Source organism: Sander lucioperca, chromosome 12, assembly GCF_008315115.2.
Source record: "Sander lucioperca isolate FBNREF2018 chromosome 12, SLUC_FBN_1.2, whole genome shotgun sequence".
In the NCBI taxonomy this organism is placed as follows: Eukaryota; Metazoa; Chordata; class Actinopteri; order Perciformes; family Percidae; genus Sander; species Sander lucioperca.
The window spans coordinates 31,540,936-31,552,996 of NC_050184.1; the positions used below are offsets into that span (position 1 = coordinate 31,540,936).

The window sequence follows — 12,061 nt, forward strand, 5'->3', positions numbered from 1 at the left end:
TACTAGCCTATCATTTTTGCTGCCATCTGCTGTCCATTACTTTTTTCTTCTGGTGTTAAAAAAAGCAATAAAAGAAAGACATGCATGACCACAGAGGAAATTAGTTCAGCAGTTTATTTGCAGTTTTATTAGAATGTGTTTACAGTTCGGCCATATGATCCCCCTTAGGAAATGAAAGTCTAAAAAAAGAACATTAGAAAACGTTATAAAATAAGTCTTACATATAGGCTACCAAGCCACTCTGTATGGTCATTGATTGGGGAATACAGTGTGTTGGTTTGGTCACTGTACTACCATTTCTGGGCAGCACAGCAATGCAAACAAATGGGCAGGGTACACTAAGCACTTAATTTCAGTTCTGTGGTTTGTGTACAAATGGAGGACTTCACTTATAGCATCGACCTTAAGATAGTTATGGGCTGGTAACAAACATCCGTAACAGTCTGCATCTCCAAATGCTGCCATAACGAATCAACGTAACGTTTAAATAATATAAATCCACTCTGTGTTATGAAAATGGTGTGAAGTCACTTTGTAGCTTTTCTTCCTAATGGCTTATCTAGAGCAAAAACCTGAGTCAAAAAAGACAATTTCATAGAAAAATAACATCTCACAATATCCATTCATCCTGGATGTTTTTCTTTATAACAGAATGTGTATAAAGAGAGCAAAACAAAATGATGTGCTATTTTGCCATCTTAGATGCAACACTGAGCTTAGATCCTGCAAAGGTGATTATGAATCATAATTATTCTTGTGGATTTACAGTAAGGGCCTTTTTTGGCATGACTGAAACAACTAAACAGCCTACCTTACTGTCGTATTAGAGACCTCAGAGCAATGGTTTTCACAGTAAGAAAAATCAGTGGTTAGGATAAAGTGGTTTATGTTACCAAGGCAACTGTACGTGGCACGATGGGCACAGCACTCTCTAGAATCTAGATAGTGTTTTTGTTCTGACCCCACATACACAATATTAACAGTACTTGAAATATGCACACCGGATGCATATTTCGTGGGCATCTTTTGCTGACCTCTGAAGTAGGGTACAACATAGAGTATCCTAATTCACACTCAAGCAGCATATTACAAAACATTCATTTATGAATAGGGCAGGTACAATATAGTTCTTAGTCTGTGTTTATATTTTGAGCCATCACGAAAGCTATATACCAATTTTCACAAAAATTCATCACACAATAAATAAAATGACTGGGTAGCTGTTTTATGTAATATATAGATATACTGCATATATATATATATATATATATATATATATATATATATATATATATAGGCTTATCATCATGTATTACAATAAAGTAATCAGTTGGCTCCAGTTAGTATAGTATTTACAATAGGTTCTGTCATTTATTTCTCTACAAATATTTACAGAATATAGATTTCACACCTGCTGTTAAAAGGGATTTGCATTATCACAATCAAATATTCAGTTATATGGAACAACATTACAAGTCGAGGCAAGTGTCCACATAAGACAAAGAGGATATTGTACAAACATGTTACACTGTTTCCTCTCCGGCCAGATCAATGTGGTGCAGTGCAGTGGGAACGGATGGCTGATAATCTTGGAAGGTTGCATTTTTATTGCTCAGTATCTTCATGAGGTATACATAAATGTCTATGCAGTCTTTTTTACAGTAGGGCGGTACTTTAGAGAGGATTACTCTGCTAAAGTAACGCAAAGACAGAGATGCCGATAGGTGACTGAGAGATAGGAAGTAGGTTAAACCAAGGTGTCTGAAATACCTTGTTGTCCTGGAAACATCTATGACTAATGCTGCAAACGTAAGGAGAGGAGTGAAACATAGTGAGGGCAACAGTTCCTCAGAAAAAAAAAGACAATGTTATTGTTTTTTTCACCAGCAAAACAGACATAACTTTAACATGTTGGTGTCATTTACAAGTTGTGATATTGACATTTAACATCAGCCAGAGGTCAGCTCTAAAAAGGCACAAAGAATATGACTTCATACTGTAGATATCAAAGTGACTGAGAGAACATGTTGGTAGTGTGGGTAGCTGCAGAAAAACAAGTCGAGGTCTAACAGTGTGAGACTGACAGGATCTGATACTGTGTCTTACAGGTGCTGCATGCTCTACTTCCAGTTAAAAGTCAAAAGACAGCGCTTCTCCCTCCTGCCTGCCCTGTCCGCCTCCCGGGGCGCCTGTTCCCCTCCACGACCTGAGCAAGCCTCTGCTGGCTGGGTGTGAGCCAAGGGCCTGGGAGCACCTTTAGCCTGTGCCCGCCAGCGTCTGTGGCGGCCAGAGAAAGGCCTGAGATGCTGGCAGCTGACACACTGCTGTCAGATTCGCTGCCTCCAGACTCTAACTCATCTAAATCATCGTCCAGCTGCTCTACGGACAGTTTGGAGGCGAGGAAGGAGAAGTGCTTTCTCTGTGACACCGGATCTATCACAGCAACGCTTCGTAAGGGCTTCTCGGCACGCCAGCTTTGTACATCGTCGTCTTTCTGTTCCTCATTCAGCCCTGGCTCTCTACTGCCACCCCTGTCATCACCCCATGGCCTCTCCTGCTCCCTGTACTCCGCTGACATGTCCCAGTTTTCATCATACATCATCTCCCAGTTTTGTTTGGGTGTGGGAAGCTTTTGCTTAGGACTTGGAATGGGTAAGAAAACATCATTGTCACTCTCCTGTATCTCTAAACTGACTCTCCCCTCTACTTCCTCCACCTTTTCCTCAACAGCAGGCACCTCATGCTCTTCCTCATTCTCCTCAGACTCTTTACCCTCTGCCTTCCTCACCCTCTCCTCAGTTTGACTTTCTCTGCTTTTGCTCCTCCCTCTCTCCCTTTCCCATTTCCTTCCCCTCACTGTCCTTCTTTCTGTATCACTATCATCATAACTCCTGAGGGCATCTCTGGGTAAACTCTGGGACTCTTTCTTTCTCCTCCTCCTCCTCCTCCTCTTGATCCTGGCTTCCCGAGACCTCTCTTCCCAATCAGAGATGGGGCTTTGTAAAGCCGGGCGTCCTCCTCCCTCTGAGCCCCATCTTCTTCTGCTCCTTCCTGTCCCTTTCTCTTTCTCACGTCCATTTGAAGACCTGCTTCTCCTCTTCTGCTTGGAGCTGTGCCCCTTCCGCCCGGTGGAGTCTATTGCAGCCAAACCCTGCTCCTTGGGGTGATGCAGGAGGGAGGTGGGGGCGATTCTCTGCTTACGGCCTGGGCACACATTACATGGAGAGAGGGGGGTGGAGAGAGGAGGAGAAAACAGACTGAATAGGCAGGTAAAAGAGAGGAAAAGCAAAATCTCTGGCAGAGAGCATTATGTAATCTGTTATTAAGGAGCTCTGAAATCCAGAAAGTCTTATGTTTTCTTTGTCAGTGCATTTGGTCTGCTTGTGTAACAACAACTGCTTTTCTATTTTTGTGCAACCTTCAGATAACCCTTCATTTGAAATACGTCACACATCTTATCAGTATGCTCCATAATAGTGTCATTTTACCACTCTTTTTGGTAAATAATTCAGGGTGCTTACAAATTGTGAAGCTGGTGCAGCCTGTTCAGAGATAGGTCTGAGGGAAACTAAATTGGGCAAGAAATCGGTATAATATTGTAAATTTCTACAGCATCACTTAAGTTGATAATAAAGATGATCTTATAAGAAGGAGGTCCAACACACAGGCTGTGATGTATGTTTCACTACGAGTGAAGACAGCAGTGGTGACTGAGTAGAGGAATGTACAGTAGAGAGACAGAAAATGGGAGAACTAACAGGAACCATTACCAACCGCGTATTCTCTGTCCGTCCAATGACATAGAAGCAAGGCTCGCCTAGCTTGGAGTTGGTCATACATAGAGACAAACTGGAGAGCTCCACTGAGAGAGAGAGAGAAAAGGAGAAGAAAAGAAAGGAGAGGAATGTTTGGGGGAAAAAAAAGGAAAACCAAGACAGCCCAAATCCAGAGGGAAAATGTGGTGTGGGAATGTTAAAAGCAGAAAAAAGAGGATCAGATGTGGGTTAAAAGGTGGGAAATCCCACAAAAGAAAAAGAAAGAGTAAAAAGGTAAAAGTATGTTAGTTAGAATCAGTCCCACAGGTAAAGAAGAAAAAACACACCCAAGACAAATGCATCACATGCAAAAGACAAGAGGTTCCAAGTTTTTGAATGTCTTGAATTTGAATATATCATATATTTCCATGCTTAGAATTTTTCCTGTAAACACAAGGTGGTAACATCCCTGAAATATCCTCCCACTGTGTCTCACCATAGTCAGGCACATAGCCGTTTCCTCTCTTGAGGACCAGGTGGATGCGGTGGCCTCCTCTGCGGATCTGCTCCACCGCCTGGCTGTGGGTCATCCCTGCTGTACTGTTCCCATTGATCTCCACAAGCTGATCGCTCACCTGCAGCCCCAAACACACAAACACAACGCCCACGGCATTAAATATCATATGTATTATATCATACAAATAACAGAATATTCTGTAATATAAACCTGTAGTCTATATCCACGATGTTCCACTTTCGGGATTGGACTCTTTTCTAGCCTGGTCCTACCAGACTCTGGTATATTTCATTTGTACAGAGAGTCTGGCCACTCTGTTGAAGTTTAAAACTATTGGATTTGCCCAGAGCCACTCTGGATCTGCCATAACCAATCGCTAACATTTGGTCGTGACGTCAGCTTAGCATCGCTAGCGTTCGCCTTAGCTAACTCCTTCACCAGCTGGAAAATCTAACTTTTCCCGAACCCCGTGGGGAGGAGGGCCACAACATTATGGCCACCAACACAACTCAGCATAGATTGTTCTTGCTCGGGCTTTAACTTCTGGATATTCGGCAGTGTTGCCACAACGGACCGAATGGCTTTGATCGCATCTTTCTTCGCCGCCATTACGGAACTACAACTGAAATTAGCTCACAACCTCAACGTCATCGTTCTCAGCCACTCCCTCTGTTCGCTGATTGGACCGCCAAAGATTTGGCCGGAGAAAACCCAAGAATATACCGCAAACCCAGATGGAGTACTGAAGGAAAATGAAAATTGAGTGGAAGTACGTAGGAGGGCGGAGCCAGGCTAACTCTTTTCGGCCGGATGTCCGTTACCTTACGCTTTCTCTGTGTTGTAATTCTAAACTCCGGTGGATTTATGAGGACTATGGTTCTGCAGGGTAAATCCAGACAGCTAGCTAGACTAACTGTCCAATCTGAGTTTTCTGTTGCACAACTAAAACAACTTTTAAACGTACACAGCCGAGGCTATTTTGCAGAGGCACCGTGACTCTGCCCGGTGCTTAGCGCCGCCCATGACGATTGTGATTGGTTTAAAGAAATGGCAATAAACCAGAGCACGTTTTTCTCCCATCCCGGAATATTGTGTGGACTAGCCAGACCCACCGCAGCACACTGTGGAGGAAAGTCTGGCAAAGCGAGACTAATAAACCTGTAACAGTAACTAAGATACAGCAGACATTTTGACTTATCATGGCGGGAAATACATGTACAATGAATTTGTCCCAGTGTCTCAGTAATCCATGAGTCAATCAAATCAACCACACCGATGAAGAAGATCAGATGAGTTTTAAGTGTTTCATCCAATAAATAATACCTAAAGATGTTTTCTTTTGTTGTTTTTTTTAAACTGTAACTTTTATTGTTGCTTTTTTTCAGGGATTTTAAGTGTCTTGCTTTAACTGAAATGTTTACCAAAAGCAAGGCTTGTCTGCAAATTGAAAATAAATATTGTAATCACATTTTTAAGTAACACAACATCAAAATACAGTACAGGAACATATTTTTTTTTGTATTAGTAGAAGTATATAGTATGTAATTACAACTATCCTGTTATTAATCAATGCCAACTTCATCCAATGTCTGTTCAAAAGAAAAATGTGTGTACAACTGCACATGCTCACATACAGAAGTGGAAATAACAATAATACAATTGAGATGATACACTCAATGGATAATGCATACGTATATATATACACACATTACAGTCAATAGACACACCTGCATTTTTAGGCTCCGTGAGGCTGGCCCCCCCTTCATCAGTCCCAGGACGTAGAGCCCCATGTTGTACTCACTGCCCCCTCTAAGGCTGAATCCGAAGCCTGAGTGGCCACGATCCAGGTCTACACTGTAATACCTGGAGTCACGCTGAGAGACGAGTGCAGAGAGAGCACAGAGGGAGGGACTGATCATCATCACAGCAGGGAATATTACACACAGACAGTAAATAAGATAAAAATTACCGCAAAATTCCACTCAATAAAGTGATCATGAGGCACACGTTATTAATTACGGTGCTGCTCTCACCTTTGGACGCAACCTCTGACCCTTCCTGCCTCGGTTACTGGGGTCAAACTCAGTGGTTTCTGAAAGGCTTGAAGAATCTGAAATAAATGGTGATTAAAATTTGGTTGCAAGTCAAGAACCAGGCTGTATATATGTGTGTGTGTGTGTGTGTGTGTGTGTGTGTGTTTCCTGGATACTTGTGTCTATGCTTACAGGTGCTGGGTCGGGGGACAATGGTGAGGCGCAGAGTGTTTCCTGCTCGACGAAGGATCTGAGCAAGTTCCCGATGAGGCAGAGTCACAACCGAGCGTCCCTCTATTGCCTCTAATCGATCTCCAGGCCGAATCTGACCACTCTTGGCCGCCGGGCTGCCTCGACGTACCGTCACAAACCGGTGAGGGAGAAGTGAAGCAGCTGAAAAGAGGACAGAAAACATCTGTTAACTTCAATTACTACTACCTTCAATGACTTGTTGCTTGAGTTACTTGTTGAGTAGTTCATACTCAAATAAAGTTGCAATTGGAACACAGAGTTCCAAAACTTTGCTTTTAACTGAAGGCAGTGAGTAACAAGTTGGGTCAAATGCAGATCAATTTAAAAGCAAGAAGATTTATTTCACCGGTGCGTTTGCCAGATTTCCTAAAACAAGCCTTAATTAAGCTTTGGATCGTTTTTGGCAGGGTTTACTTTATAAAGTACTTTCCACAGAAGCGTTCTTTTATACCTCCCCCACTGTCTCCTTGAAACACTCTCCTCTGCTCCTTCATCTTCCCATCTATCAACCTATCTCTCCATCCGCTGACACACCAGGAACTGTTTTTCGCTGTTCAATGACTTGTCGTCCTCCACAAGAAAAAACTGTGATGGAACACAAGCTTTTCCAGCAATATATTTCTGTCCTGAATCTGTCAAACTGCATAACATACTGGAGATATTTACACTTCGGTTTATACAGTGATTCTTATGCTCAGCTCGTCTAAGATCCACAAACTTGCAGTCTGTCTGCATTAGCATGCCTCTAACATACAGGACAGACACACACACACACACACACACACACACACACACACAGTGCGTTTCACTATCTTTGTGGGGACCCGTCATTGACATAATGCATTCCCTAGCCCCTTACCCTAACCTTAACCATCACAACTAAATGCCTAACCTTAACCCTACCCTAACCATAACCTAATTCTAACCCTGATCTTAAAACCAACTCTCAAACAGCCCTTTAAAGTTGTGGGGTCCAGCATTTTGGCCCCACAAAGCTGTCCGGACCCCACAAGTATACTGTATTCCTGTTTTCTGGACCCCACAATATAGTTAAACAAGAACACACACACACACACACACACACACACACACACACACACACACACACACACACACACACACACACACACACACACACACACACACACACACACACACACACACACACACACACACACACACCAATATCTCCCAGCCCCTACACTGCCACATATTACTCCTGGAGAGCTATTATACACAGGAGAGTGTAGCTGAGGTTGCAGTTGATGTGCAAGTGTTCCTGTCTTTTTGTTCAATTAAACTGACCTCTGAATTGAAGTGAGCGTACACTGTGAGGAGGAACAATTAGCTGCATGCATCAGGAACTCAATTTGTCTTATCTTCTGTACAAAGAGATCACTCACAATTAAGCTCCACTCTGGTCAGCGTCTGGGGTTGATGAGAAAAATATTGAGCAGCCTGAAAATAAATTTGCTTCCATTAATCTCCTGCACCAACTAAAAAGCTTCTTACAGTTTTTAGCTGGACAGTCTGTCTCTGTCTGTGTAGACTTCTAATTCTATCTTCTGTTCCTCGTTCTGTATCTTAGTAAACTCTCCATTGCGCTCTCCCTGAAGACTCTTTGAGGTTATGCTGGGCTTTGGTGACAGCTGGCCCCTCTAGAGTCTTGCCAGTGGCCTTATGTAACCCATCAGGCAGCATAAACATTTTGAAACTCTCATTCAGCTGAGGTAAATAACCGCCGTCCTAGTCTACATCCCTCCAGGATAGAACAAATAAATAGCATGTTTAAACTGTCTTATGAATAGCCATGTAATCAAAATGCAATTGTGGGCGCTAGGAATATTGTGTTGTTATGTCACATTGGATTGATGATCCTGCTAAAAGGTACAGCCTATAATTCTGAGTCCAGAGACACATCTCCAATCTGGGCCTAATCTGGGTGACCCAGGCAGGAACGGCAATCAGGTCAAATCAAAGCCAAGGCAGCTTTGCAAATAGTCTTCTTATCATGCATAATACATCAGTCCAACAGTCGCCAAACACATGAATACACACACACACACACACACACACACACACACACACACACACACACACACACACACACACACACACACACACACACACACATACACATACACACAGTGACTCACACACACACACACACACACACACACACACACACACACACACACACACACACACACAGACAGTGACTCACACGCAGAGGGATTTGGACAGATGTACATTGCCACACACACATGCACACACACACACACACACACACACACACACACACACACACACTTAAACTACACACAGATGCATCCAAATGGACTGCTTTGTATCATAGTGTATTTTCCTCTGGCTCTCCATGTTCTCCTGTCCAGAGTAATCCCACTGCAGTATACCCAGCAGCCAGCCAGCCAGCCAGCCTCTGACGCTTTGCACTGATCACCGCTCAGCTCAGGAGTGGGAGCAGCCCCCCCTCCCCGCCATCACAAAATCCCCCTCTGCAGCCCAGATGCATCAGCCGGTGCAGACATCCCCACAGCAGCCTGCACATGTCCAGCACATGCCGGAAAGCGGGGAGAGCACTGTTGGTCTTTAGCAGGATCGTTCATACAAGTAGAGTGTGTGCAGGGGAGTTAATGCTGACAGCACTTCTAATACTGTCCGTTAAATCCATTAATTTTTATGCCTGTGTAGCTCACTAATGGCTCTAATACAAAGACCATTAACACATCAAGTTGTGTGCTGCTTTAAGCCTGGCTGGGTTAAAAATATTTTAAATTCCCTTATATCCGTTGTTGTTGTTGCTGCTGAAATCATCATCCAGTATAACAGTAAAAAAATAATAACCACAATACATATTGCCACAGCATCAGTTTCATCAACTATCTGACATCTAGAAGATGTGAGCCTGTGGATGTAACTTTCATACTGCCAAAGTCAACATCTGACCGAGCAAACTTTAGCGTGCAATACGGAATTATAACCTCTAGCTCATGCACACAGCTGAACATGAAACACTGCACCAAACCGATACCCTCCCATTTTCTTTTTAGTAAACATGAAACAAGAAGTGGAGTGAATAATTACGTTTAGACTCCTTCACAGTTTTCAAAGCAGACTGTAGTCTCTCCAGCATGGTTCTTTGATTAGCATGCGCAGCAAACAAACAAAAAATGTAATCCTCAATTCCTTGTCAGGCAGCTTGGAGGTGTTGAGATTCACATGTAACGGTCAACAGGAGCTGAAACACAGGTTGGCTGTCCCCTCTGTTGCTCCTCTGCGAGGGAAATGTTCAGTGTGGCATTTCTCTTGAGCATTCAGAGAGCAATGGAGAGGTTGGTGGGAGGCGGAGGGAGGGAGGGAGGGATGGATGGAAAGAGAGATAGATAGAGAGAGAGGGGGAGAGTTTTAATCTTTTGAAAAACCAGACTGGACACTTTTACTGCAGAGTCAAAGGGTGTGTGTGAGAGAGAGAGAGACAGAGAGAGAGGGTGAGAAAGGGAAATAGTGGGTGTGAGCCTGTGAGGAAGATAAGAGCGATGGAGAGAAAGACTGATGAGAGGAAGTGGAAGAGAGAGATGGGAAGAGGAAATGATAGAGGAGGATAAAGGCAGATATGCAGAGACAGGTCCCCTCTGTTCTTTCTGTGAAAATAAAGTGGTGGTTTTGATGAGGGAGGGTGTCTGTGCTGCAGAGACATGTGCACCTACAACCTTTATCTCACCATGAAAACATAACGGTGTTTGCTTGGCCCATAAAGCAAAATGAACTGCATCAAACCGGAATAGAGGGCAGCAAATGCAACACATAGGAAGAGAAGAGGGGGGTAATTCATCATGGGGATGCTGCGGTTAACCGGCTATTCATAAGCACTACACTAAAAGCTAATCAGGGGAGGATGTGCTCACTTGCCAGACAGAACATAAACAAGCCTCAATGTCCTATCAGGTCAGAGCGGATCGAGAAAACAGAGTGCGATACTAGTGATATGATACTTTTAACTAAATACGTTTTTGCTGGAGAGAAATTGTATTAAAAAGAGCCTAAAATAATTGTAAATACCCTGTTCACTTCTTAAAGGAATATTTTGACATTTGGGGAAATACACTTATTTACTTTATTGCTAAGAGTTCGATGAGAAGATGAATACCACTCTCATGATGTCTGCACAATAAATATGAGGTTACTGCCAATGCCAGGCACCAAGCTGAAACTTCAGGAAGTTACTGCCCAGCACATAACCCCCTGTAAAACTACAACTATCAAACATCTCATGGAAAGTGCATTTGCATTTAGAATTTCATGAAAATAGAGAAATGTTTTCTGCTAGCTAGCCAAAAGAGAACTCCATGATAAACCACTCTGTGACAATAGTGGATGCCACAACTGATTTCCTTCAACAATACAATCAGCCTGGGGGGAAAATAAATATATAAATTATAAAATATAAAATAATTTATAAGAAAAGGGTTGATGAAGCATCATGACTCATCTGGTGGCATGTAGCCATGGTGACCACCACTATTTAATCTGCAATTACCTAATGGTGCATCTGTCCACAAGGACATCCAAATGAATCCTGTTTCCCTGGGCAGGTAACCAAACGGTCAAAAAAATCAGACTGAGCCAAAAAAGTTCAACTAATGCTGCGTAATGCCATACACTTCTACTTCAGATCATTAGATGAAAAGAAATACAGTTTTGCAAAACATGTACTATATTTAAAGCTTGATACACATGTTGCACAATATGATTTGTTACTATAGTTGTAGTAGTTGGCTCTCACCTTTGCCATTCTCCACATCCTGAGAGGCAATGACGAACCCAAAGCCCTCTCCTGGCTTTCTCCTCAGCTCCACATCAAACCCTCTGAGCGGCCAAGTTCGTCCCCCACCCTGCCTCTCTAGACCGGAGTCAGGAACTGTGACACTGCCCGCCTCGTCCTCCAGGCCCGTGTTGATCCAGTCTTTGGGGTCCATGGTCAGGGTCACTGGAATCGACTCCAAAAAACTGGTGCTCTGGATCAGCGAGGAGCACATCGGGGCTGGGGAGGCAGGGTTGCTGATGGAGGTACGGGGCATAGGCAGTGCTTCTGGGAGCACAGAGGAGATGTCTGAACCAACAGGTGGAGGAGGGGGGCGGAGTAGAGGCGGAGGGAGTCTCCGGGTGGAGCCAGGGGAGATGGTTGAGTGATAGATGCCTGATAATGACAGAGAAAATAACTGTGAGATGAATTTAGCCACAGTGAATACTTGTTAGTCAGTTACTAAAATCACTGACTCCACAACGAATGTGAATCATTTACCTCCTCTGTAAATCAACAAGATGACTTCCGCCTGTTTGGTGTGTTCCTGGAGAACTGTTTGTACCTGTTAAAAAAACGCATGTATAAATTGTGACTAATTTTGAAATTCTTTGGGTACATTTGACAAGGTGGTGTTCATCTCTCATTTTGATTGATTAGCATGTTTTTAGTAACTTGGAGG

General features: G+C 43.3%; 1 protein-coding gene across 4 annotated transcripts in view; it reads right to left on the bottom strand.

Moving 5' to 3' along the window:
- Nucleotides 1-99: 99 nt before the first annotated feature.
- The window catches only part of LOC116043577 (membrane-associated guanylate kinase, WW and PDZ domain-containing protein 2), a 43,361-nt gene continuing 31,399 nt past the window's right edge, over nt 100-12,061 (bottom strand). For 2 of the 4 annotated variants that reach the window (XM_031290366.2, XM_031290365.2), the window contains exons 11-17: nt 11,881-11,944; nt 11,362-11,775; nt 6,498-6,698; nt 6,306-6,382; nt 6,000-6,146; nt 4,252-4,390; nt 100-3,204 (exon numbers count right to left, since the gene is read on the bottom strand). In XM_031290366.2, the coding sequence (XP_031146226.1) occupies nt 2,138-3,204; nt 4,252-4,390; nt 6,000-6,146; nt 6,306-6,382; nt 6,498-6,698; nt 11,362-11,775; nt 11,881-11,944 (2,109 nt within the window). In that variant the 3' untranslated portion in view covers nt 100-2,137. Of the gene's footprint in view, nt 3,205-3,758; nt 3,863-4,251; nt 4,391-5,999; nt 6,147-6,305; nt 6,383-6,497; nt 6,699-11,361; nt 11,776-11,880; nt 11,945-12,061 lie in introns of all 4 variants that reach the window. The other 2 variants (XM_031290367.2, XM_031290368.2) reach the window with 2 other exon arrangements.